This window comes from Phalangium opilio, unplaced genomic scaffold (genome assembly GCF_054372755.1).
Source record: "Phalangium opilio isolate 3A_F unplaced genomic scaffold, DU_Popi_V2 ptg000017l_1, whole genome shotgun sequence".
Classification (NCBI taxonomy): Eukaryota; Metazoa; Arthropoda; class Arachnida; order Opiliones; family Phalangiidae; genus Phalangium; species Phalangium opilio.
This window is the reverse complement of record NW_028324151.1, coordinates 1461873-1486047: the sequence shown is the minus strand read 5'-3', so window position 1 is coordinate 1486047 and position 24175 is coordinate 1461873. Positions and strand designations below refer to the sequence as shown.

The window sequence follows — 24175 nt, the reverse complement described above, 5'->3', positions numbered from 1 at the left end:
AAATGTAAGTTTAATTCTTATAACTTTACTTAGAACACACTTTTATATAAATAACTGATCCACAGTCTTAAATGTTATATTGTACGAATTTTTAAGGAATGTATATTGGTAATGGCAACCAGCTTAGGGATCTACACCATTCTTCGATGTTTTCTGTCTTTCACGGCGTTCCTAAACGCCGTAATTGGAACATATATGTTCGTACGTGCCTGTCTGTTATTATTTGCGGTCCCTTGGCGCTGAGACCTAACGTAGTTTCTTCTATTTGGCCTCATATCCACTGATCTGGAAGTAACTCTTAGTTTTTCATTCGAAGAATCAGATCCCTGCAAAAATAAAAAACGTTTCTATGGTGAAAAAGTAGGCTTAAAATTTTTCTAATGTGGTTTTTTTTTAAATATTACTTGTTCAACTGTTTCCTGCACATTTTCGCTTTCGTCCGTGATTTGATCGGCTGTCGGTTCTGACTGCTGATAAAGTTCTCGGTTTTTATCGAAATGTTTTTCGGAACTTTTGCAATCGACGTTGTACCACCATTCGCAAACCAGAGAAACTTGATTGAACAGTGTTCCATTGGGACAAAGGAATCCTTGCTGATCCCCTGCCAGACTGCATTGGTAATAAACCTTAAAGGTAATTTAATCAAGTTAATATTTATCTAGTATGGCGAGGTGTCATTGGTTTTAGGCTTACAAATTTACCACGCTTATACCTGGCATTTATGTTGGGTATCCGAATAAAACCCGGCACTCTTGCCTCTGCAGCTGAATTTCGGATCCTTGGGTAGTGACGCGTATGTTGGATAGTCTTTTCCGGGCTCTCCTGGTATGGCACCACTTCCGGATGTCATTGCGAAAATTTCCGGTGTGGTATTTTTATCTTTAGACTTCCTATTTCTCTGGTAGTCCCCTGGCCTTGGCTTGTATTTGGGTCTCTTCGGAGTCGGTTTTGGTTTTGGGAGGTATTGAGTCTCGAGTGGCGGGGCCTCATCCTAGAAAGGGACAGTTTTATAATGGAAATTGTAAATAATTTGATATTATTGGGTATCATTTACCTTCACTGTTTGACTGGAATACTGGTGCACTTGGGCCTGGTTTGAATTCTGAGAGTTGTAGGAACTAAAATAAGCTGGGGGGTTCGTGGGCACGTCCGGAATTTCTGGGCTCTCCTCTTCGGCTGACTGAGCCGGAGGTGATATACTGTGAGTGGAATATTGTCTATTATGTTCTTGGTGAGTGCGATATTGGTGGTCAACACCGGTATTGATAGGAGCCCTATCATGTTCTTTGGCGTGAATGTCTTGCTCTTGCGTCACAGCATATTGCAATTGTGATGATTGAGGGGATTGCAATTCTTTAAGACCGCTTTGCTGGTTATTATGGAGTGGGAGTTGTTCTTGTTTATCGGCCACAACGTACTTAGGTTGTGATGGATCTCTGTTCGAGGGATCCGCCACAACGTACTTCGGTTGTGATGGATCTCTGTTTGAGTAATTTCGTTGATAAACCACGCTAGAAGCTGGTCTATGTTTCGGTCTAGATTGCGATTCGTGTTGATTCGATTGAGGAGCAGAGATGGGATGGAATACCTCATGATGGTTTGGACCCTGTTTAGGTTGTTGGTGAACCTGGTAAACTTGACCTTGATTTTCATTTGTAACTTGACGGTTCGCGTTAGCGTCGGATGTCGTGTATTTAAGGTTATCATGATTGGCCCCCTCGGACGTGACGTAAATTAATTTTGGGTGATGGACTGGTCGTTCGTCTGCTTGATGATTTTCCTGCGCTCCATGTTGACTAGATTGGTGGTTATTATGATGAAATTGATTTCCTTGGTTAGATTCACCCTGAGCATGGTGATATTGAATTTCTTGTTCTGGTAGTCTCTCCACGTATTGAACGCCAGGTTGAACTTGTTGATACTGAACTTGATGTTCTTGTGGTCTGGCTTCAGGTTGATGATCTGCTAGCACTTGTTGGTACTGAGCTTGATGTTCTTGTGGTCTGGCTTCAGGTTGATGATCTGGTAGCACTTGTTGGTACTGAGCTTGATGTTCTTGTGGTCTGGCTTCAGGTTGATGATCTGGTAGCACTTGTTGGTACTGAGCTTGATGTTCTTGTGGTCTGGCTTCAGGTTGATGTCCAGGTAACACTTGTTGGTATTGAATGACTTGCCCTTGTGATTGTATGTTTTGAGTTTGATGTCCAGGTGGTACTTCTTGAACTTGAATTATATGTTCTCGCGGTCTTTCTTGATGTTGATCTCCAGGTGGTATTTCTTGAAGTTGAATTACATGTTCTTGCGGTCTTTCTTGATGTTGATGTCCCACAGAGACTTCTTGGTACTGAACCTGTTGTTCTTGCGGTCTATGTTCAGCTTGATGGGCTGGCTGTATTTGTTGGTAATGAATTACTTGCTGTTGTTGTTGCCCTTCCTGCTGCCCTGAAGGTGGACCTTGTTGATACTGAACTTGATGTACAGGTTGTCTTTCTTCGGGGTGTCCATGATCGTGGTTTCTTTTTTCTTCAACTATAACTTCAATGACCTCGTGTGGTTGTTGGTTCTGGTCGTGGTTAAAGGGAACTTGTTCTTCCGCTTGGTGTAAATGTAGGCCAATTTGTTCATGTTCCGAGGGTTGTACTTCAACAGTCTCTCCGGAATAGTCTTGAGCCATGTGGAATTCTTGCTGGCTCTCAGGTGCTTGGATAAATTCTTGAGAGTCTTCGGTTAGGAAGTGGTTAACCACGTGGTGAGGTTGTTTACGGTTTCCAAGCGCTCGATTTGGAAGTCCAAAAACATTGCCATTCAAATAGCGAAGATTATGGCTGATTATTTCTTTATGCGCTTGACCATTGTAAGGCATTTGCTCTCGCGCTCTGTCCATCATCGCATGGTCTCTTTCGAAGTGCGATGACCCTCCACCTTCTGAAATCTCGTAGCTCTGGAAAATTTCCAAAGTTTTCTTACTACATGGCTAAACTAAATCGTATAACGTAAATACCTCTTGAAATTGGAATCGAGCCGAATCAGGGTTACTAGTTTCTTGATGATCTCGTGGTGGGCCTGGCGGTGGTCCTGGTGGACTGTTGTAAGTTGGAGGATAATGTGACATATCATGTTGACCTTGGTATTATTTAAATGAAAATCGATTTGGTAATTAAGTAGTAATATATTTTTGTATAAATAATATTACTAATACCCGTATTAAATTGGTTATGATGGTTTGGCCTCGAAATGGACTGTTCGGCGCTCAAATCGGAGAAATGGTGGGATCGAAACGAATGGGAATTTGAGGGTCCACCTGGTGGGTCAGGTAAACTCACCACTTCCTATAGTTACGAAAATAAATAGGGGGATTTTTGAAATTTGTGAAAACATTAATTAAGAATAGGGCGTCTTACGTGTAGTTCGGACGATTTAACATTCTTTATTACGCCTAGAAAAATAAAAGAAAAAAATCCAATCTTGATTTTTCAAAAGAGTAATTAAGTGTAAAATAAATTTGCCATTAACGCCCGGGTCTTCTCGAATCATTTAGAACGAAATAAGCGATTACCATAAAAGCAGCGCGTAATTAGGTTCATTATGATAATTCGCGTATAGATAACCAGTTTGGAAAGTATGATTTTCATTTCATTAGATGAAAAAATTGCAATATGTTTAATTCTGACTAAGGCCACCATCAAACGATATGAAAAGAGACGCTTTTTAATATATTGCTATTTTAAAACTAATTATCCTTAAAAGCGTGTAATAATACGCGAAACCATTAAATTAAGCAATTAGCGTATATAATTAGTGTTTTAATGAGCAATAACTTGCCCTTAATAGCCACAAAATTTAGGTGGAAAGTAGGTAATTGAATGGATGCTAAATTTAGATTAAAATATGATCAGTAGTTCAAGCAAGAGCACCTTTGGCTTCACCTCGAGCAACTCCAAGGTTTGCTGTGTGTATTTACTCTAATTGTAAATACGCCAATTCTCCATAGAGCCACGGGGCAAATCACGTTTGTTATTTAATGACCTTATTAAAATATCAATACGCTATAAATATCGTTCGGTATTTTGGGAAAATAATTCGAATTTATTCTGTTTTTCCCTATTTTGGTCGAAAAGTTTGAACTTGGTTTTCATTCATTGGAACAACAAATGGCAATCAGACTTCCTTAAAGACTATTAAGGAATATTTGTAACGCTTTGTTTGTGTGGAGTGTTGAACCAAAGTCAACGTGCAACGCCAAATATACCATTGCCTCGATTTTTGAAGAAAATTGAAATTTAAGTCTAAAAGAGTGCGATTTAACTAATTAATGCTGATTTAAATGATTATTCTGAGGAAATTAATTAAAATTGAAGTAGATTTTGCTGTTTTTCAGTCTCCCAAACCAAACTATCAAGAAAAAAAGTTGAATTTAGAGAACTTCATACTCTTGCATGTGCACTTTTTAAGCGTTACATTTCACTTTCACGCGCACGCGATTTTACCTGTACACAAATTAAAGACCGTGAACTTGTTAGGAGCTCTAGTATGGAGTAATAGCAGATCCCCGCATTTGTATAAGGAATATAACATTGGATGCCACTAGTCTATAAACGGCCGGCTTTTTTTTAAGAAAGTATTTTGTTAACGAATGAGCGATGAAGCGCCGAAAGAAGAGCATCTGGAATTCAAGTAAGCGCGAAGAAAAACTATCGAATCAACGCGTAAATTTAAATAGTGAAACTGAATGGATTAGTTATAGCCTGAATGGGTTAAAAATAACGAAAGAGATATTAGACTATGATAAATCATTCGCGACAAAAATAGTATTACTCAATTATTGAAGTGAAAACAAAACTTCTCGATTGTGAAATCAATTTCGCGGACCCGTTTTGAATATAAATTTAAAGTATAACCATAAGTTTATAAGATACGTTCCATAAGTATGACACTACCTATACTTCGTAATACTAAAGACTTTCAGCTCGAGATAGTTCGAGAACGACGGAAGCGAGAATTGCAGACTACAAACTTATGGATCGTATCTTATGAACTTATGGTATAACATGTGGTACACCTGTCAGTAACAGGTAAACTTAAAAAGATTCGCAACTAAAGTTTTGATACGTATAATCAAGTTCAAAGTTTTACTTTATATTCTTCACAGCCCCGGGGTAATAATTTTGCATACCATCTTAATTACGGTTTTATTTAGAAACATCCTTTAAAAGTTTCAGAGAATAGATCATTTTCGTTACAATGAAATTGTCTCGTCATCATCTCTGTAACCACCAATTATCATATTTAGTTCATCTCTTTTCAAAATGGTATCCGTCATCACACTCGTAATAACAACTATAATAAACTTTGAGCGTCTTGGAATCTACCAAAATTATCAATTGAGGATCCGGACTTTCCTTGGCCATTTTCGGTGCCGGCCAAGCCTCTCAAATACTACGCGGATTTATTACCTCTTTTTTAGCAATGTGGGACGGTAATCATTATACCATTGTTGAAAGAAAGACATTTCAACGCGGATTTGCGTAAACTTGGGTTGAAAAATGACAATACTTTGTAATAACTACTTTTAAATCAATCAGGTTAATTAAATTTAATCCGATTTGACTTAGTAATAATACCTTCTCTTGAAGATGAATGTATTGTTAATTGTCTTTCAGTCTGTCAGTGTTATTTCTGTACACGCATCAAGTGTAATCCCTTTACATAGTACAGGTAGAATTGGTTCACTTAACTTATTAACTACCCCCAATTAATTATTAATTCAATGTGAGTCTCTCTTATCAATCATATCATATCATATCGACACAAAATTTTAATTTCCATGTCACCAAAAATTAAAATAGTAATCTCTACGAAATTTATTACAATCTTTAAATTAAATATTCTGAATATAGGTCATTCTTTTGGATTTAAAATTTTTTTCTTGCCAAAAATATCTTGTTGAATCTTTCAGGATACGTTATAGACATTGGTGATTTATATAATGTAAGATATAATAGAGTAATTATAATGTTATTTCCTCGAAACGTGCCGCAGCTGTTAACTTATGTCGCATCCTATTCATTTTTTCTTTTATTTCTTTACCCTCAAGGTGACTTATAAGTTTAACGAACTTAAACTTTCGATAGGAATAATAAAATTAAATGTTCTGGTAACCCCCAAGGGGCCAAAGTCATTAAATTTAATGTCAGTCAAGTTCGTAAGTCTATAAATGGGGGCACGTCACTTAACCATTACTGACTTTGATATTGCTTCGGTGATTAAACGCTTTCGATCGCCGTTTGAAAAGTATATTAACACGAAATTTGGAAAATGTATATTTCAGTCCATAAAGGTGCTCTTTTAGTCACCGGCCTTATTACGGATTTTACTTCAAAATTAATTTACTTTGTCAAACCGCCTATATGATTGGAATTTTTTTAATGGACAAAATATTTATTGGAGATGTTTCTTTGTTAATTGCGTAAACAAATTATCTTTATAAATGGAGCGTTCATTTGTAAGGCGCATCTTTACCTAATTTCTTACCTTTATCAATAATATATTTAAATATAATAAATGAATTTTACGAAAACGTTTAGATGAATATTTTTAATATATTTCAGACATTAAATTATCCATGTAAGCCCTTATTTTTTAAGGTAGCAACATGCAAAAATTATCAGCATCTAATTACCCTTGATCACTAATTAATTCACCAGAAATTAATTAAAAATAATTAAGCAATTAGCTCCTAGTTTCACGCGATTTGAAAAAAAAAACTTTATTTAATTTATCATAAAATTTTGGACACTTTTGTCCACCCCATGCAAATTCCCATAATGACTTAATTCTAATCCTAATTAATTTAAAATTAATAAATAAATGGACTTACCCAAGGTCAATACCAAGGTTGATAATACGGTTGCTTTCATTAGGGTAGCAACTGTGGAAGTCCAGCACCCGCTGCACCCTTTCATCTCGGTTGTTTCGTAACCTCTCTCGTCAAAGTGAACGACAACGAGTGTCTTAAAAGAACAACTCCAAAGAAACGTGTGAGAAACTGGCGAAGAAAGATTTCAATTATCCCGAACTATTCTGGGAGTCAATGTCAAGGCGAGTTATTTTAAAACGCCAGCCCCTTTTTCCTTCAAAGAATAAATTTGATTTGATGTTGGTTTTAAGAAGTCTAGAGACGTTTGAAGATTCGGAGACGATTTCGTTTCTCCGTCAAAGAAGACCGGCGGGCATTGGCCGACTGGCCCATATTACTACCAACAGAGAGACTTCTTTTCCGATGGGAAAAATATCTCGGATTTTTTATAATATATTTACCTTTTTCTACGAAAGTTATTTTGTTCCAAATAATTAATACGAAGTGGGAGTGGTTCCTACGTGTTCTGGGTTATGTTTGCCAAAAAACAACTCCCAGGAAAACACAGTATTTAATTTTAAAGTGCATTAAATGGTTTTATTTGATTCTATAATGAAAAGCGTTTAAGTATCTAAATCTTTTAGTAACTCTTGGATAGACTTAACTTGTATAATAAGGTTTTTAATTTAATAAAACTTATCATGTCATATCATTTGTTCTTATTATTTTATCGTGTTTAGTTGATTGGATAGAGAAGTGGATGTTTTCTTCCTTAATTTTGCTTTTAAAAATTAAGTATGATTGATTGAAATGTTTAATTTAGTTAATATCTTCAATCTTGATAATGAACGGTGAATATTTTCGTTATAGGTAAATCGATGGATGACCTCTTTAGCGATGCGTGAATATTATCTATTATTAATATTTTGTATTCAAATATATCGGTGTCAATAAAACAAAGTGCACCGATATATTGCCTTCTTTGTTTCCAATTTATTAAAACACTCTTAGCTTCCAATTTAATAACAAAACCCTCTCATCGTGTAAGTATACAAGTTGAAACGGTAAACTTTCAACCCCAATATTTAGCAGTAGGTCACATCACAACCACACATACAAAGTTCTTCTCCATGAGGGTGAATCGCTCCTGAACGGTGTGTTTAAATTAAAGATTAGTAAAGCGACCCTTTGTTCAGTAATCTGAACAGGAAAATTCTGGAACTTGCCGATTACTTGTAAGTAATCGAGAATATTATTTAAATTTAACTTATTAATATATTTAATTCGAATCTTCACAGACACGAAAAACTTGACCCATGCAAACGAAGCGACTACTTTTCGACTGGTCCACGTTACAAATTTGTATCTACGGAATCTTAGTATCGATCGTGGTAATAATAATCGAGATCGACTTCGAAATGATTTCAACGATGTTATCGATTGATTCATTGTGAAAAAATCGTACATAATTATTTAATATTCAATCCTATTAATACTAATTAGATAAGTCGAGTAATTATTGCAAGTTGCAACGCATGTCGAGAAAAACTGTTACTACTTGATCCGTATATGTATAGCACGCGATATATGAAATTGAAAATTTGAACTTAATCATTATTCATCGATTTAATCATCATGTTCTTATCAGAGTGTGAACAATTTTGACCAAAGTCAATGTTAGGATATAGAAAAACAGCGTCATTTAGTTTGGAAAGTTGAATTTTCATCGCGTCGGTGGGTTATCTGCCTTGCTAATAGTTTAAATATTGAAAACCGATGATGACATTTTTTATGTAGGCCTAGATAAAGTTTAGAATTGTAAACAGGCCTAAAATTCGGAGAGTAATACAGTTTGAGTTGCACGGAACTTCCATGTTTTCAAGCGACGATATCTTTACTTGTTTTTCCCAAATAGCATTTAGCTGATTGCATAGTGGGAAAGTAGGGGGGTTTCTGTTTAAACGAAGCATTATCGAACGAAACTTTAATCTTCATTAATATTTAAAATCTAAATTGAGGTTTCAATATAAATGATGTTATATTAATATTAACATTCTTTGTTTAAAAGGAACCCGTACGCTTCATTTCATTTCGTTCCGCGTCTCTAACAGTTAATATTTAGACAAAGGTTACGAATCGTTTTAACTTTTCCATGGTGTAGCGTACTTCACCAAAATCTCTATCCATTTTTATATTGATTTAATCATCATGATCTTAATAGACTGTATCGTATTAACGTTTTTGGACAAAGTTAATATTATCATTTAGTTTGTAAATTGAAATTTTCTTCGCATCGTTGCCTGATTTACCTTTAAAACAATCCATTTATAGGTTTAATATTGTCTTTGACCCTCGATGACGAATGCGTATTTGACCGCTCAAACTTAGCTTGGATTATCCGGGAAAGGCCCTCAACAGTTGGTTACGCGTCCAGTTTGAAATCATGTCTAATTCTTCGGATGTATTTACGTTGCTAATTCCATTTGTAAGTTTTTAAAATTATTTATGTTTGTAATAGTTTAAAATTCATTCATTTTGCTTCTAATTAGGGACCGAAAGCAGCAAACGGAGTGTTTAAGTTACCTTTTGCTATTAATTTGCCACCCTTGGGTATACTGGCGCACTATGTTTTTCGAAATCTGAACGTTAACATCAGGTGAGAAGCCATTTCATTAATTGGATCCCGAGTTATTATTAAAAAATTTATATAAATGCTTTGAACAGAATTAAAATTGTAACGCTATATGATATAGTGGTTTTGGATGTTATTGATCACAACAATGACCCGTTAGACTATCAAGATCAAGCTGTGGAAAAGAACGTAAGATTTGTTTCAAGACATATCCATCACAGGAATTGCCTTACACGTTAATTTATTTTCAGGTGGTAGATGCTGTGTTAAACTTTAGAACACGTGGCTCTAATCACGAGGTTTCGAGTCACTACTCCCCCACGTGCCAGGCGTCGTCCGCTTTAATCTTGTCGACTGAAGAGATATCGAACGTGGATGAAAACAGTTACTATTCGATAAAGGGGCTGAGTTTCCCCGTCTGGATGACCTTCTTCGTAGCAGGGTGCCTCGTATCCTTCATTTTGCCCTTGGTCGCTAAGAACCTGGAAAAACGAATCGGTTTCTTCGAAAAATTGGTTGAAAACGCTTGGTTTTTCATTTCGGATATTCTGCAAAACCGTACGTTTAGTTCGTTTTTCCCCCCAATTATTTCCGTGTTTTAAATTAGGATTAATTTTTAGCATCGTCATTGAGTTTCGCCTTGTTAAACGGTAAATCGGTCCTGATTTTTATCGGATGGATTTTGGCCAGTTTCGTGCTGATGAAAGCCTATTCCGGAAGTCTTCAAAGTGAACTGATCGCCAAGAAAAAACTCCACATCGACGTCATCGAAGACGTGTTGGAACGAAAAGAGGTTGTTCCAATAATAAGGGCTTTTAGTCAGTTTGCGAGTCTTCTTAAGGTCAGTATATGCTAAGGTCAGTAAAAGTGGATCTTGGGTCATTTATCGAAGTCGCTGTTTCAGCTTTACAATGAGGGATTGTACGGGAAATTGAAGAAGGAGATTGATTTGCGTGGCATTATGGTCGAAAGTGACGATAAGAATAAGAAAGAGTTTTACCAAGCGCTAGGTTCTAAGAAAATAGCCTATTTTGTTGAGAGTTGGGAAGTAGATAATTACGTTCGTAATCTGCGGTATCAGCTGCCCGAAACCAAGAAATTCTACTTGGGAAAGCATCGCTACGAAGAGAAATCCTTTCACATGCTATTTTCCAAGAATTTATCTAGAGGAATGCTTGAACGAGCCGATTACTTGTAAGTAAACATCACGAAAGAATGTTCCAATCACTTCGGGTTGTTCGATTCTTTCAGATTCTCTCGAAGTTTCGAAACTCGTCAGCTGGATCTTTACTACAAGCACGCTTCTTTCTTGATGAAAGACTTGACAGACACATCTGAAAAGGTGGTCAACGAAGTGGCTCCATTTACCGTCAAAGCACTTTTGCCTGCCTATGAAATTTGGCTCTTTGGATTGTTGGCGGCCATATTGGCATTAATTGCCGAGATTTCACCGCTTTGTTTGACGAAAACTTCTAAATTTTAGCAGGTTAGAAACGGAGAGCTCGAAAGGTGCTAAAAATTGCACTATATTCGTCAACTTGTTAAACCTTGACACAATCAATATTATTGATAATAACATAAGTTCATAAGATCTGTTCCATAAGTTATTGAGAGCTTGTCATGAAGTGACGTAGGTCATATATTCACGTAAAGCGACGCCTGGCGAGGCGCTGTCAAAAGCTTAATAATGCAGACTAAATAGGAAGATTGAAGTCCCGTAAAATAAACCGAGTGTAGAACTTCAATTCTCGTGTCGTCGTTCTCGAACTAGCTCGAGCTGTAAGTCTCTACGAAGTATTGGAAGTGTCACGCTTATGGAACATATCTTATGATAATACACGAGGCGCACGCGTGAAATAAAACACTGAAATATTTTGACAAACACTATTCAATATTGTCAATAATCTCTCGAATGTTAAGAAATTTAACGATAGCAAAACGACATATTTTTCAAGCACGGTAGTTTCTTTGTTATTGAAACAAATTCGTGTATGAACCAAGACATATTCTTGATAGATTGTTTGTACTTTATCTAAATTAGCAATCGCGTACGTGCTATGCTTTATCTAAAATAGTGATCGCGTGGTAGGCTATTTTCAAATGTAACTTTAACTACGAATTGTGTCAGGAAATATACCCGATATGGCGTGACATTTTTTGCATTCAACGTAGATTGTAAAAGAACAAAGATTAGAAAACTTTACGGATTGTTTTAAGTAAATACGTTAACCTTGACGTTGAAGAATCAATAAAATGTACCGAGGCTCAAACGTATTGTATCGATTCGGTTCCGCTTTCTAAAATTGTAGCTTTGTTTTATAACGAATAGCGGTCAAATAGTGAAAAGGTTTAATGGGAAAACGAACGTTGCGCCAATCTTAAAATTACAATGCGAAAATTGAAGAATTTAAAGTGGTTAAAAACCAAACCGGCATACAAATCAAGCGATGAAATGGAGTGTATTCGTCGCGTTAACATTGTGTTTTACGTTATTTTGCGATGGTTACGATTTATTGGAATTTATAGAAATGAAAATAATTTGAGATTTAATAGTATCTTCGTTGTAATCATGTTAAGTGTTTATTGTATCTACATCACTATATGGACGATCGAATTCGAAGTCCGCATGCAAAGCGCCTCATTGTTCGTCTACCCCATACTTGATTTAGTGCGAACTTATTCCGTGACGTATATTGTAATGTCTTGCGTCTTTCGACCGAGGAATTCATTCGTATTTAAATGTATCAAAATAACAATTGGTTATTACCAAAATAGGAAACAAACTTACTCGGTGTTAAATGTAATTATTTCCTTAATAATCATTACGAGTTTTATATTACTTTTGTTTCGACTTTTTCTAATTAGCGATGAAAATTGGGCTGTTGGTTATGTCGAAACTGATATGTTTAATTGCGATTATTTGAAACGAGTTAATATCGTGACTTATTTGATTTTAGTCCCGGAGAGTATTATCTACTTCTTTGTTTTGTCTCTAACTTATTTCTTTCAAGCTGTTATTACATTTACCTTATGGTCTACCTTAGTCGAAGTTAACTTACTTTGCCATCTTTTAAAAAATGACCGTTTAAATAAATTCATTATTTCTCATACCGTAGTTTACGGTAACGTGGTGCAAATTGACAAACTTTGTAAGAACTACATTGTAATTTGGTTGATTGAATGGATTGGACATTTTTGTCTGGAATTCACCGTGTTATTCGATATTCTCGAAGACACGTTATGGCTTGACCACCTTTCATGGGCTATTCAAATTATTCTGCCCTTAATTAGCACCGGCCTTTTATTTTTTGTAATATCGCTAATTAGCGATTGCAACGGTCAACTTTTGAAAGCTTGTCATCTGAGGAAACGATCGTCTTTTAACAATCAATTGTCGGAGACCTTTTTGATGTGTAAGTTTAGTTCATCTAGACTTTCTTTGACCTTCGTGAAATGTTCCAATATCGATAAGACTTTTATCGGCAGTATTTTAACCGGGGCTTTTTCTTACTTATTTTTCGTAATTTCTATTGTCAAAAATAAAATTACCTTTTCAAATACGGATAATTACACTTTATTAAGTAATCATACGTAATGTTATTGTGTTTTAAAATACGTGTATTACATTACTAATAAATTTTGCTTGTATAATAAGGAACTCTTTTAATTACAATGACTAATTAATTTCAGGGCTAACTAGATAAATGTATCTAATTAATGTTGGCAGCTGCTAACTTTATGTATGGTAGTGTACGAATTTTCAACGACTAAAAGAACAGTAGAGGAAGAAATCATCCAATCAAACTGCTTATATACTTCGAAATCTGAAAGCTTTTTGCCTAAGATATTTATTTGAATGAATGTTGAACATCGAAAACAGTTTTTACCAAGGTAAACCTTCGAATCTTCATCGTCATTTCGATCTGAAAATATCATAATATTTGTGGTTTGACGTAGTGGTAAATTTGAACATGTGTTTTGTCAATACACAGGCTTAGAAACGCTGTCGATCCAGTGAAATGAAAATTGTTCAGTGTCAGTATCGCGCCTCGAACAAACTTAAATTTATCGAGCTCAAAAACAAGTTAAATTATTGTAGCAGATCGATTCCTAACGGATCAAGATGAATATTGACGCGATTGTTGACAGTTTAGTGGTGGCTGGTTCAATCCTTTTTTGCGTTTTAATCGGGGTACTATCTAAACGGAAAGACAAGAAAACTGTGGACGATTATTTATTGGGAGACCGAAAATTGTCCATCATTCCGGTGGCCTTCTCGACATTCGCGACCCAGATTTCGGCCAATTCATTTACGATGGTAGTCGGGGAATCTTACGCCAATGGAATGCAGATATTTATGTTGTATTTCGGAGGTTTCTTTGGGAAAATGTTCCTTGCCTTTTTCATCATTCCCGTATTTCATAATATGTCTTACGTTAGCGTCTACGAGGTGAAGTACCATTTACTTAATATCACAACTGAACCAGTCAATAATTTTTCCTTTTTTTTCTGATCAGTATGTCGAGAGAAGATTCGATAAATCGTCAAGGATATTTTTTTCTTTAGTTTACAATTTAATAAGTGTACGTTTAACAATTTTTTGCCAATACTGCTCGATGTTCATTGGTCTAAAATTAATTTAGTTGATCAGATGCGGTACATGTTTGTTCATCCCAGCCATTACCATAACGACAGTCACTGGGATATCTTACTGGATCGTTTTATCCGTCACTGGAATTGTATGTACCGTGTATTGCGTCATTGTAAGTATCATTACCATTATTTCCCATTCCAGATGGGTTTTTTTTATATAATTTACACTAACACGTCAAGTTTTATAATATTTTAGGGTGGATTTCGAGCTGTTGTTTACACGGATTTTTTTCAAAGCCTTCTGATGTTCGGCAGTGCTATTTTAGTCACTGTATTTGTTTACGTTAACGTTGGTTTTCAAAAGGCTTGGGACATTACTTTCACTGGGCAGTTTAATCAGCATTTTAGAGTAACCGAAGACTTGGAGAATAACTATACCGTTTGGAATGTCTTCATCAATGGAATGGTGCTTATTGTTTTCATCTCCGTTGGATCTCAAGCGACAGCTCAACGATTTCTTTGTCTCAAGGATTATAAAACAGCTAGAAAGTAAGCGGTACCTGCAACTTATCATTCGTAATTAATTTTGGTTTTATTTATTTTTCAGTTCGTTTATATTCAGCCAAGTAATAATTTTATCACTTGCCATATTGCTTATCTTTATGACTGTTGCCATATTTGCCGCTACATCGAACTGCAATCCGATGCAAGACCCAAATTCGGGAGTTCGCCTCCCAGATCAAGTATATATCCATTGCCGCGACAATTTATTTAAAGTTATAATTAAACTGGTTTATTATTCAGATTGTCGTCTACATTTCGGCCAAGCTGCTCAAGGGTTACCCGGGACTATTGGGGTTCCTATTGGCTGGGTTGATCAGCGCCGCTCTAAGTACCGTTTCTTCCTATATTAACGCCATGGCGACAAATACTTTGGAGGACTTTATTTTCCCTTTAAAACCCAGTTTGAGAAATAACGAAGAGAAGAGATTGTTTTTGTGCAAAGTCTTGAGTACGGTCTATGATTCGTTAATTAGCTCGAAAGCAGTTGTTAATTTTTTATGTTCACGTGTTTAGCCGGTGTATATGGGTTGTTGACCGTCGTGATCTCACTAGCCGTTCCCTATATTGGTGGCATACTTCAAGTGACCTTTTTACTTAGTGGTGCCTTCGCTGGACCAACTGGTGCCGCAATGTGCGTGGCCTTCTTCGTTCGAAATATAAATTTAAAGGTAAACTATACGTCCCAAGATTTTTCACCTGATTTGAAACAATGGTTTCTTGTGAAACCTAGGCCTGTAAACTCTCGGTTCTGTTGAGTCTCGTCTTCAGCGTATGGATGAGTGCCGGATCTTATTTGAATTACCCCCACAGACCCCAATTTGTTCACACGAAAGGACAACAATGCTTAGATCTTACCACAAACGCTACGTTTTTGAGCAATATCAATAACACTTTGCAATACTCGACCAAATATGAGTAAGAAAAATTTAAAGCCACTGTGTTTAATGGAAGTTAATTTCGTCGAACTAAATCGTAACCACCAGAGAAAGGGGACCGTCAATCTATGGAATTGGTTCATTTTGGTTTCCAGTCATGTCAGCTATACTCACTTATCTTTTGATAGTCGTGTTAACGCGAATATTTGGTAAGACCCTCGCATGCCTACAAAAAAAATTTTATTAACAGTAAAAAGAAAATATTTTTATTTTAGGTCCTGATAAAGAAGTTGATATCAGATTATTAAGTCCATTAGTGTTGACCAAAGCGGAAAGAGAAATGGTCGAAAGGTGCGACCGAATATTAATCAATGAAGTATTTCTTTATTAATATTAATTGGTGTACTTTTTACAGAATGAAATATGAAGGGGAAGAATTAAAGTTTTTAAAATGTCAAGAGAAAAATGAAATAGAAGCTTAATATTTCAATTTTAACATCAATTTTTTTATATTTGTATATTGAATTGGTTATTCAAACAAGTAACGTATTATTCATTTAAAAGCAATTACTAACTAGATTGGCTCGTTAATTTAGATAACGATAAACATTTTAGCTTCGCGCCTCCCACATTGACTTTTCGTACACGCGACGAAAGTATGTCGTCACAACGCGAGATCCAATGTAAAGCGAAACAATATAGTTTTGAAGATAATAACAAACTTTCTATTTTGATATTCCATTCATTCGGCACAAACAGCCTTGACACGAAGACGAAAGACAAAATGAGAGAGGAGTGATCGATAGATCCTTACGTGAGACTCTAGCGTCTCTGAATTGAATTTAATACGAAATTGATCAGAATTTCTAAGAACAACGCCATGAGAGATAAGAGATATCCACCAAAAGCGATGTAGAATGCCCCCGAAACTGCCAAAACGTTTAAGACGGACGCTTCTTTCATTGGTTTCGACCACGTTACCGAATGAATTAAAAATAATCTTTCCTTGTCCAGATAATCCAGGACTCTAGTTTCGAAGAACACTAGAACTCTATGAAACGTCATTAAAAAATTGGTTACTAAAGGGTTTAGTTTTGCGTAGGTTAACGAGAGGCTTACAGTTTATCAAAATCATCTCTCATTTGTCGATTTGCGAAGAACGTTTTGTTAAAAGCAAAAACCGCAATGTCCGTCTTGATGGCTGTTTTTGAAAAATAGAAACCTCCCATTTCTTCCTTGATATTTGCGGCATGCACTTTGTCGTTGCCAATGACCAATCCCAAGACGTATTGTATGTAATCCTCGTTCAAAATCAGCGTCTTTTCACGTCCGATGATCTTGTCGAACCAATCCCAACTCAACAACTCGAAGATTTCGCAAAAGTCCGCGGGATCCAAAGTCTTAAGCCACTTCTTGATCTTATCATCCGTTTCAGCGGTCTTTCTCAAATACTCCATAACCAAGGCGTCTTCGATCATCAATGGTCTCGTTGTTGGGTGGTACATAATGTCATCCAGGGTTTCGATGTAAGAGTAATTCTCGTCGAGTAATTCGGACTTTAGAAAGCAACTCATCAGAATCCCCGTGAACGTGATACCCACGAGCCATGACGCGTGCAGTAATCTGTCCGGCAAGTTGCGTTTAATCGAACCAAACGCTGAAGAGAAAATTATATTTATTTGTACATTAACACGTATGACTTAATTTCGTCATGCCATTTAATCTCACGTTCAAAAAAGAATATAGCGGCCATGTCCCAGAATGTGGTCAAGAAACGTGGAATGAAACGCTTAAAACAAGTGGCCTTTCCATTCTGACAAATTAAATACTTCCGGCAAAGTATGACCGATATTAGGGTTCCGGTGAGAAATATACATAATGCAGCCTGTAAAGACAAATTCCAATAATCAATAACTCTCGTTTTGGAATTTGCGTACCGCAATTTTAATGACAACAACAACAACAACAACTAGCGTACCTCAAGATCCATAGAGAGGAAGGTGAGTGACGTTGAAAGCGTCACAATAGGCGGTGCTGATATCATAATTGTCCTCGTGTCTCCGAATACTTGACTCGGAATTAGGGCAAAGTGGTTCTCGAAAAGTCTAACGTCGATTGGGAAAGAGGCGGCGTGGCAATTCTACGCGAACATTTTTAAATATTACAATTTTAAATAAATCAAATAAATGGTGTAATCGTAACTAACGTAATCTTCACAGTTGCCATGGAAACAATCTTTCAGGGCGAAATACGAGATGGTTTTCAATTGTTTCCTGTAAGGATGACGCAAAAATTGTAACTGGGGCCGAATGAATCAATTGGAAGTACACTTACGTAACGTTATGAACTCGTTCCGCGAAATCTAATAGAGTATAGACTTTCCTAAGGGTTTCTGGGTAATTTTCCATTTCCACTAGAATCGCGATAACGTAGTCTATCTTTTCAGTAAATCTGTTTCAAGTGACATTGATTAAAGTCATTAAAGTTGAATAGCAATGAATTGTTCCATTGGACTGAAACTCATTCGACCGAATGTACCTAACCTCACCTTACCTTACGTAACTTAGTGATATTTCAGTCTTATGGGTATAGAACCTATTGGTGACATCGTAACATACCTGTATTTAAAGTACTGATCAGGGAAAACGAGTGAATACGACTCCATAATTCGATTGTTGACAGGTCAGGAAAGAGGTCTAAACCCAATGAGTTTTTACCACTGTTTTGCTGGCTTATTTTGATAACCATTCTACGCGTGGTTTTCAGACTAGGAGGATTGATACCATATACACCAGGAAGCCAGGTTACTTGACGGACAAAGTGCATTACCAAGTAGTCTGGCCTCTTGCTGTTAATTATATGAATAGTCCTAGTTCGAAAACCATGTATTTATTTACAGGGACTACTCCACGGGGAAATAAACAGTTTATACAAAAATATAATGAAAAATTCTGTTTGTGTTAGAGACACGCCTCTATCTGATTATGTCCGAAATGCTAAAAATGAATATCATATCATTTCCATTATTATTTCTAAGTTATGGTTTGAGCTAAAATTAATAATTAACTTCATAAACAATTAAGCTTGGTATAATCCTTCAGTCTTTAGAAAATTGAATTGGTAAAATAATACATACGCCAATTTACTTATTTATTAATAACAATCTTTATTCAACATAAAAGTAATTAGTATTAATTACGATAGACCAATTAAAAAAGTACCCCTTGATTATAAAATTGTAGCAATTCTTATAGTCATTTAGTATTTGTACAATTATTTTTTTTTGTAAATGACTAGATATATTTTAGTATTTTAAATATTACCCGGTATACTTGTTTTAGATTCATTGAAGCATTTTATGTGTCAATTTCAACTTTGATATTGGAACGTCCAAATCCATTCTTCCGATAGATAAGCGACGAGTTATGGCAACCTGAAAAATACGCGTCAGTTTGAAATGTCTAGCCCAATTTATCCTTGTATTTTTACCGCGAGTTTATAATACAACTCCAAGGGAATAGCTCCTTAGACTCTAGTTTTAAAAGTTGCCTAGTTAGCGCTTGCCTAGATCCCCGCGCGGGAGAGAGAAAATATTATAATAACTCAGCCATGACCTAGACTAAGTTTTTTCCCCATAACGCTCCCCAGCGGTCGAGATTTGAACTAATGAACTTGGTAAGGGGTGAGAGGGAATATAGAAATGCATTGGAGGGTACATAACACACCTCTTCGCGTTTTTTAAACTAAGGCTAGCCATTTCTTAAGAATTAGTCCTTTGCAGATGTATTATTACAGCGAGATAATGCGTATTATAAATTTTACTTACTCTTAAGGCGTGGAGTAAGGCGATTGCGATTAAGGGGTTGTAATCCTTGGCCAAATTTAACCATTTAACTTTTGGTTTATATTCGATACTGATGCCGAATGGATATCCAATATTGTAGCCACCAATACTGCGACTATCAACAGTGTGACATATTAGCAGTAGTGTCACCCATAAAGTCATTGTGATTGTAATGAAAGCTTGTTCTCGACGCATCTTATTATAATAACCTAAAAAGAAATAATTTACAGCGTGTATATCGTTTGGCTTTTTTTCAAGAGCAGTTTACAAAGTTATTAAACATAGAATTAGATGTTCAGAGAACCACTTTTTTAATCAATTTATATTTATTTAAATAAAATCATTAAGAAAACTTCCCAAATATATTCCGTTAATTTCATTTTAAATTTCCAAGTTTCAAAAGTTGAGTTACTAATAAGTACTAAAAAGTTTTATCAATGACTTACGTTAAATTAAATCGATTAAAAATGGTATTCTGTCCAATTAATTTTACATTTAAACCTAATTAAGATTAAAATTTTCTTGATCGCAACTAAAATTGAAATTAAACCGAATTAGGATTAAAATTTTCTTGATCGCAATTAAAATTGAAATTAAAACCGAATTAGCTCGCAGCCTGTTGTTTAAAATTAAAGATTTAAAAAGATTTAAAAAAATTTAAATACAAAATACTGAATTGAGACTATTTAATAATATAAATTTTTCTTATTTTTCGAATATAATAAAACAGTTTAATATCTCAGTTTATTCATTCAATAAATAATTTATGAAATAAATATATTTAAGAAAATAAAAGGGCTTACTCTTGGAGTTGGAACTTCTGTGACTTCTGTCGCGGTGTCAAGTTTAAGAATGTCTGTTGAAGTGTGGCGCGAGGAATTCTTTAAGCGTATACCGGCTAGTTGGAAATCAAGGCCAGGGAAAAAAGATGTAACCGTGAAAATCAAGTTCACTCACCCATTTTTGAGAAGAAATAAAAAACAGCAACGGGGAAATCCCCCTCCCCCTGAAATATTAACGAAAGATGTTTTGGCGATTACCGCGGCCAAACTCGTTTTGATATAAAAAACAAAATTTAGGTTATGCTTATACCCAAATAACAAGAAGAAGAAGAAGAATTATTAGAATGGTACGAGAGAAGAGAGATACAAATGAGGAAATTCTAGAAAGTTATAAATGCCTCGATTCCGAGATAAACAAGTTACGCCGAGCTGACTAAATTTGATATAAGAATAATCGTGATTAAAATAATTAGACCGATCCCACTCCATGCTGCCGCCGCCATTCCGATTTTAGGTGTGGGTTCACAATTCACATTGAAATGGAATAACCCGTGAATCATTCTGACATTGTTTTTAAAAAATACAGTCCATTAAAGATGGGTTCCTTTAAAAGTGGTCAAATATATGAATTATTGACCACTTCCATTTCAATTTCGATTTTTATTAAATTATCAAAAATTAATTGGAAAGGGTGGTATTTGTTTATCCGAGTCGATTTATATAGAAATAATTGATAAACTTTGACAGATTATTGAATTTAATAATTTTACAACCATTTTGTAAATAAATAAATTTTGCCTAAACTGGTTTCAAATTTTCTAATATTCCGCTTCCTTCCCTAAAATTATTTTGCTTGTAATCTATTTATTTATTTACCTATTTATTTATTTTTTTATTTACCTATTTATTTATTTTTTTATTTACCTATTTATTTCTGTACTTACTTATTTACTTCAATTATTTATTTACTACTTTAATCCCAAGTAGTGTTACTATTAATTAAACTTGGCACAATAAAGTTTGTAACCCTTAATAAAAAAAAAAGAAATCTCTTAGAATTCCTTAAATGAGAAGTCATTGCTCTTCGTTACACTTTCTAAGATTTTTCTTAATCGCACAACTCTTTCAATGACTTAAGGGGGTTTACGGATAGCTTTCACCTTCACCTTAATTCTAGGTACACTGTTTCTTCTTCGCAACGATCTGACCAGGAAAAATATATCTTTAAAGAAACAAGTTCGAGAACTTTCGAGAATTAAGTTTTTTCAACCCATTTACGATCAAAACTTATTCACCTAATAGTCAGAAGTGCAAGTTGTAAACGAAAGTTGAACGTATCGTGTAAGGCAAGTCCAGAAAGTGTAACAATAACGAAATAAAGGTAACTTAGTTTAAATGTTATTTAATATTTAACTTAATTTAATTTTAATTTAAATACGTCTGTTAGGTTTCCGTATGGGTTGAGCTCGGATTTTTTTAAGTAATATGAGGCCATTTTATTTGATTTGCGTATTATTTTCACTGGTGGAGTTTGCAAATTATTTTCCAAGCGCAGTTGGCTTCAATATCGTTTCACCATTATCATTGAGCGTTCACGTTAAACCTATTTTATTGAATCTCAAATTGGGCGCGGATTTAAACCCATTTTTAATTTATTCATTTTTAACTATCTTACCAGTAAGTAAATTTTAATTTAAATCCTTTAAATTATGGATATTTTATTTGATCAAATTTCTCTTTTAGCTTCTTGGTGTCTTACACAATAGACGAAACGATGATTTTCAAGAAGTTTCCCAAGAATGTCGACTGGCTCGAGCGTGTGTTTTGGGAGCGCAAATATCTTACCACGATAAATACGTTGATCACGTGTTAAAGTAAGTCGTGTTCGCGCTACTCTTAATTTTTTTTACGTATTAGTTATTTCTTTTGTAATTTAGGAATTCGCAAATCCGTCTAGTCAAGAAGGAGGTCTTAGAAAAATTGCTCTTTCAATACGAGAACGAATTAAGAACGTTTACGAGCGGTTTTCATACGTCTAAAGAAATGTGCCGCGTTATGTACAGACACGAATTTCAACATTGTTCTTAGAAGATACGATTCCAATAAAATTATTATTTAGATGGCGGACAATATTAGAAACACTATGAATTAGAATATCGGTTTGAAGAACATTGGTTAATTGTTTGATATTTCGAAACTGAATAAAGTATTCAAGATATTATACATTATGTATAATTAATTTTAATTAGGACCTATAATTTATAATACCAATGTAATATAACGTGCTTGAGAGGGTGCCCTCCCATTGATTCCTTGGTTTAACTTCTTGGTGTGCAAAGCGGTAGAAAAATAATGAGATGCCAATAAAAAGAATTTGAACTGAAAAATACCTTTACGTATTTCGTATAACCGCCAGACAATGGTAGGAGAAATAATATATTCATTTATATGATAATGGAACGAATTTTGTGATATGTCAAAACAAGGCAAATTTATAGATGAATTATAAAATGTAAAAATTAAAATTACCATATTTATTAAAACCGTGGAACAAATGAGACGCATCAACATGAACAAAACTCGGCTCATTTTGCTTATGTACTTCAGTTCACTTCGCCTCTCATCGCGAGCTAAACTAATCAGTGACATTGGTCTTCAAACTGCTATCGAGTATCTTACATTATGTTGGGAAAGATGGAAATCCTTTTCTTCTTGTCAGCAGGCATGATCCTGATTTCGACGGTGAACGCCAAGGAGAAATGCGTGTACACCGAGGCTCTTCCTGACGATTTCCCGTGCTACTCAGAGGCCTACGTGTACGGCTGGTTGAGGGCGATACAAGTAGCTGGGTGCAGTAAGGAACAAGATAATACTATGTCCCAGGAACGAATAAATAGTAGTCAAGGTTTCATATGATGAAAGGCCCTTTCCCCTTTAGTATTTGACCCTCCCTTTAACTTTAATTCGCTACATCGTAAGACATACCGTTCTAATTGCTACTATCTATAAGTTCCTGGTACAACTAAGCACTATCCAATTTCGAGCTTACGAAACCATTATTTCAAGATTCCGCGATGTCCAACTACACTTTTCCGATCTTTTACAATTTTTTGAAAGCCTTCAATTCTGACTACGTAACATTAGTAAGTGGTCATTTAATAGAGAAATTATCTTTAACTTAATTGGGTTTGTTTCTGATTCAAGGTCGACGTCCACGTGATGAGAACCCCACTTCAATGCGGGGAAAAATTGGTGAATAATTCGGTCCTGGCTTCTAACCCTTCACCCGAAGCTAGCATTCATTTATATTGCGCCAATACTCCAGCTTCCTTTGAAGAAATTACACCTTCGTCAAACGCGGTACGTAAGAAAGAATTTTTAAATTAACTACAAATGTGTGACGTAAATAAGTTCCACTTTGTTACAGTTCAAGCTAATGTCATGCTCTATGTACGAATACGTTAGAAAGTTCGAGACAAAAATTCAAGAGTTTAAACTTTTCAAAGTAAGCAAAGAAATAATGTTCATTATGGGATGTAAAACGACAAGCGGCTTTAATGGGACGAGTTGCCCAAAGGAAGCTTGGAACGTTTTTTTACTTCTAATAATGGATTTCTTCGTGATTTATAATAGGCCAAGTGATTATTTTGAATAACAATGTTGTTTTGTATTTTTCGCATGACGTATTAGATAGCGGACAATATTGCAAGCGCCGTAAAGAGTATTCCGAAGCCTACAATTTTTGGTTGAACCTAAAAATGTTAGTGACCTCATATTGTGAAATAAAATGAAATATTCGAGGCTTAATGTATTACTTAATTTAAATAATCATATGAAAACCCTTACCTATGGTCTCCCTCAAGAGTAACCGGTTTAATTATTTCAGTAACCCTATTCCTATATATATTTGTATGTCTTCGTCTTAATAATTCCAGAAGTAAATAGATTTATCTATTTACTTTTGATAATTCGTACATCTTTCAAACTATTTAGAACTGAATAACACGTAGACTTATTTCACATAACTCG

General features: G+C 35.2%; 10 protein-coding genes across 10 annotated transcripts; 6 read left to right on the top strand and 4 right to left on the bottom strand.

Annotated features, from left to right (window-relative positions):
* Positions 1-60: 60 nt before the first annotated feature.
* On the bottom strand, positions 61-2930 carry LOC149702293 (uncharacterized). The gene is made up of 4 exons (XM_089866076.1): positions 1055-2930; positions 713-991; positions 405-626; positions 61-326 (listed from the first exon to the last, which is right to left on the bottom strand). Exons 1-4 carry the CDS (start codon positions 2885-2887, stop codon positions 132-134), a joined length of 2529 nt encoding a protein of 842 aa, XP_089722202.1. The 5' UTR covers positions 2888-2930; the 3' UTR covers positions 61-131.
* Positions 2931-2974: 44 nt separating this feature from the next.
* Positions 2975-7164, bottom strand: LOC149702292 (uncharacterized). The gene is made up of 4 exons (XM_089867103.1): positions 6878-7164; positions 3402-3436; positions 3200-3329; positions 2975-3123 (listed from the first exon to the last, which is right to left on the bottom strand). The coding sequence occupies exons 1-4, from the start codon at positions 6960-6962 to the stop codon at positions 2975-2977; spliced, it is 399 nt and encodes a 132-aa protein (XP_089723229.1). The 5' UTR covers positions 6963-7164.
* A 2472-nt stretch (positions 7165-9636) lies between these two features.
* LOC149702291 (uncharacterized) lies at positions 9637-10414 on the top strand. Its single transcript, XM_089867102.1, has 3 exons — positions 9637-9643; positions 9747-10046; positions 10109-10414. The coding sequence occupies exons 1-3, from the start codon at positions 9637-9639 to the stop codon at positions 10342-10344; spliced, it is 543 nt and encodes a 180-aa protein (XP_089723228.1). The 3' UTR covers positions 10345-10414.
* Positions 10408-13023, top strand: LOC149702290 (uncharacterized). Its single transcript, XM_089865774.1, has 2 exons — positions 10408-10682; positions 10740-13023. Exons 1-2 carry the CDS (start codon positions 10450-10452, stop codon positions 10969-10971), a joined length of 465 nt encoding a protein of 154 aa, XP_089721900.1. The 5' UTR covers positions 10408-10449; the 3' UTR covers positions 10972-13023.
* Positions 13024-13611: 588 nt separating this feature from the next.
* LOC149702289 (putative sodium-dependent multivitamin transporter) lies at positions 13612-14001 on the top strand. The gene has a single exon (XM_089867101.1). It carries the CDS (start codon positions 13612-13614, stop codon positions 13999-14001), a length of 390 nt encoding a protein of 129 aa, XP_089723227.1.
* Positions 14002-14785: 784 nt separating this feature from the next.
* Positions 14786-15911, top strand: LOC149702288 (sodium-coupled monocarboxylate transporter 2-like). The gene is made up of 6 exons (XM_089867100.1): positions 14786-14824; positions 14886-15093; positions 15159-15313; positions 15376-15560; positions 15629-15729; positions 15796-15911. The coding sequence occupies exons 1-6, from the start codon at positions 14786-14788 to the stop codon at positions 15909-15911; spliced, it is 804 nt and encodes a 267-aa protein (XP_089723226.1).
* Positions 15912-16342: 431 nt separating this feature from the next.
* LOC149702287 (uncharacterized) lies at positions 16343-18185 on the bottom strand. The gene is made up of 7 exons (XM_089867099.1): positions 18139-18185; positions 17855-17971; positions 17727-17793; positions 17499-17660; positions 17249-17405; positions 16640-17177; positions 16343-16571 (listed from the first exon to the last, which is right to left on the bottom strand). Exons 1-7 carry the CDS (start codon positions 18183-18185, stop codon positions 16343-16345), a joined length of 1317 nt encoding a protein of 438 aa, XP_089723225.1.
* Positions 18186-18863: 678 nt separating this feature from the next.
* On the bottom strand, positions 18864-20325 carry LOC149702286 (uncharacterized). Its single transcript, XM_089867098.1, has 4 exons — positions 20322-20325; positions 20168-20220; positions 19347-19559; positions 18864-18953 (listed from the first exon to the last, which is right to left on the bottom strand). Exons 1-4 carry the CDS (start codon positions 20323-20325, stop codon positions 18864-18866), a joined length of 360 nt encoding a protein of 119 aa, XP_089723224.1.
* A 919-nt stretch (positions 20326-21244) lies between these two features.
* LOC149702285 (uncharacterized) lies at positions 21245-22392 on the top strand. Its single transcript, XM_089865773.1, has 4 exons — positions 21245-21527; positions 21594-21823; positions 21890-22020; positions 22084-22392. The coding sequence occupies exons 2-4, from the start codon at positions 21632-21634 to the stop codon at positions 22232-22234; spliced, it is 474 nt and encodes a 157-aa protein (XP_089721899.1). The 5' UTR covers positions 21245-21527; positions 21594-21631; the 3' UTR covers positions 22235-22392.
* Positions 22393-22828: 436 nt separating this feature from the next.
* On the top strand, positions 22829-24014 carry LOC149702284 (uncharacterized). The gene is made up of 5 exons (XM_089867097.1): positions 22829-23000; positions 23213-23289; positions 23351-23506; positions 23574-23651; positions 23837-24014. Exons 1-5 carry the CDS (start codon positions 22829-22831, stop codon positions 23894-23896), a joined length of 543 nt encoding a protein of 180 aa, XP_089723223.1. The 3' UTR covers positions 23897-24014.
* Positions 24015-24175: the final 161 nt, after the last annotated feature.

What these genes read in the sequence shown, in the direction of transcription:
- LOC149702284 (XM_089867097.1), top strand. Translation starts at nt 22,829, where the DNA reads ATGTTGGGAAAGATGGAAATCCTTTTCTTCTTGTCAGCAGGCATGATC. An exon ending in TTACACCTTCGTCAAACGCG is followed by an intron (nt 23,507 to 23,573) that starts GTACGTAAGAAA and finishes ACTTTGTTACAG; the next exon opens with TTCAAGCTAATGTCATGCTC. An exon ending in AAGAGTTTAAACTTTTCAAA is followed by an intron (nt 23,652 to 23,836) that starts GTAAGCAAAGAA and finishes ATGACGTATTAG; the next exon opens with ATAGCGGACAATATTGCAAG.
- LOC149702286 (XM_089867098.1), bottom strand. An exon ending in CAGAAGTTCCAACTCCAAGA is followed by an intron (nt 19,560 to 20,167) that starts GTAAGCCCTTTT and finishes TATTATAATAAG; the next exon opens with ATGCGTCGAGAACAAGCTTT. An exon ending in CCTTACTCCACGCCTTAAGA is followed by an intron (nt 18,954 to 19,346) that starts GTAAGTAAAATT and finishes CGTATTTTTCAG; the next exon opens with GTTGCCATAACTCGTCGCTT.
- LOC149702287 (XM_089867099.1), bottom strand. Translation starts at nt 18,185, where the DNA reads ATGGAGTCGTATTCACTCGTTTTCCCTGATCAGTACTTTAAATACAG. An exon ending in GAACGAGTTCATAACGTTAC is followed by an intron (nt 17,794 to 17,854) that starts GTAAGTGTACTT and finishes TCATCCTTACAG; the next exon opens with GAAACAATTGAAAACCATCT. An exon ending in CGCTATATTCTTTTTTGAAC is followed by an intron (nt 17,178 to 17,248) that starts GTGAGATTAAAT and finishes TTTTCTCTTCAG; the next exon opens with CGTTTGGTTCGATTAAACGC.
- LOC149702293 (XM_089866076.1), bottom strand. Translation starts at nt 2,887, where the DNA reads ATGATGGACAGAGCGCGAGAGCAAATGCCTTACAATGGTCAAGCGCAT. An exon ending in ATACCCAACATAAATGCCAG is followed by an intron (nt 627 to 712) that starts GTATAAGCGTGG and finishes ATTACCTTTAAG; the next exon opens with GTTTATTACCAATGCAGTCT. An exon ending in TGCAGGAAACAGTTGAACAA is followed by an intron (nt 327 to 404) that starts GTAATATTTAAA and finishes TTATTTTTGCAG; the next exon opens with GGATCTGATTCTTCGAATGA.
- LOC149702290 (XM_089865774.1), top strand. Translation starts at nt 10,450, where the DNA reads ATGGTCGAAAGTGACGATAAGAATAAGAAAGAGTTTTACCAAGCGCTA. An exon ending in CTTGAACGAGCCGATTACTT is followed by an intron (nt 10,683 to 10,739) that starts GTAAGTAAACAT and finishes CGATTCTTTCAG; the next exon opens with ATTCTCTCGAAGTTTCGAAA.
- LOC149702288 (XM_089867100.1), top strand. Translation starts at nt 14,786, where the DNA reads ATGCAAGACCCAAATTCGGGAGTTCGCCTCCCAGATCAA. An exon ending in GAGTTCGCCTCCCAGATCAA is followed by an intron (nt 14,825 to 14,885) that starts GTATATATCCAT and finishes TTTATTATTCAG; the next exon opens with ATTGTCGTCTACATTTCGGC. An exon ending in CGTGTTAACGCGAATATTTG is followed by an intron (nt 15,730 to 15,795) that starts GTAAGACCCTCG and finishes TTTTTATTTTAG; the next exon opens with GTCCTGATAAAGAAGTTGAT.
- LOC149702292 (XM_089867103.1), bottom strand. Translation starts at nt 6,962, where the DNA reads ATGAAAGGGTGCAGCGGGTGCTGGACTTCCACAGTTGCTACCCTAATG. An exon ending in AACCTTGGTATTGACCTTGG is followed by an intron (nt 3,437 to 6,877) that starts GTAAGTCCATTT and finishes TTATTTTTCTAG; the next exon opens with GCGTAATAAAGAATGTTAAA. An exon ending in TTAAATCGTCCGAACTACAC is followed by an intron (nt 3,330 to 3,401) that starts GTAAGACGCCCT and finishes TCGTAACTATAG; the next exon opens with GAAGTGGTGAGTTTACCTGA.
- LOC149702285 (XM_089865773.1), top strand. Translation starts at nt 21,632, where the DNA reads ATGAGGCCATTTTATTTGATTTGCGTATTATTTTCACTGGTGGAGTTT. An exon ending in CATTTTTAACTATCTTACCA is followed by an intron (nt 21,824 to 21,889) that starts GTAAGTAAATTT and finishes TTTCTCTTTTAG; the next exon opens with CTTCTTGGTGTCTTACACAA. An exon ending in TACGTTGATCACGTGTTAAA is followed by an intron (nt 22,021 to 22,083) that starts GTAAGTCGTGTT and finishes TTTGTAATTTAG; the next exon opens with GAATTCGCAAATCCGTCTAG.
- LOC149702291 (XM_089867102.1), top strand. An exon ending in TTCGGATATTCTGCAAAACC is followed by an intron (nt 10,047 to 10,108) that starts GTACGTTTAGTT and finishes ATTAATTTTTAG; the next exon opens with CATCGTCATTGAGTTTCGCC.
- LOC149702289 (XM_089867101.1), top strand. Translation starts at nt 13,612, where the DNA reads ATGAATATTGACGCGATTGTTGACAGTTTAGTGGTGGCTGGTTCAATC.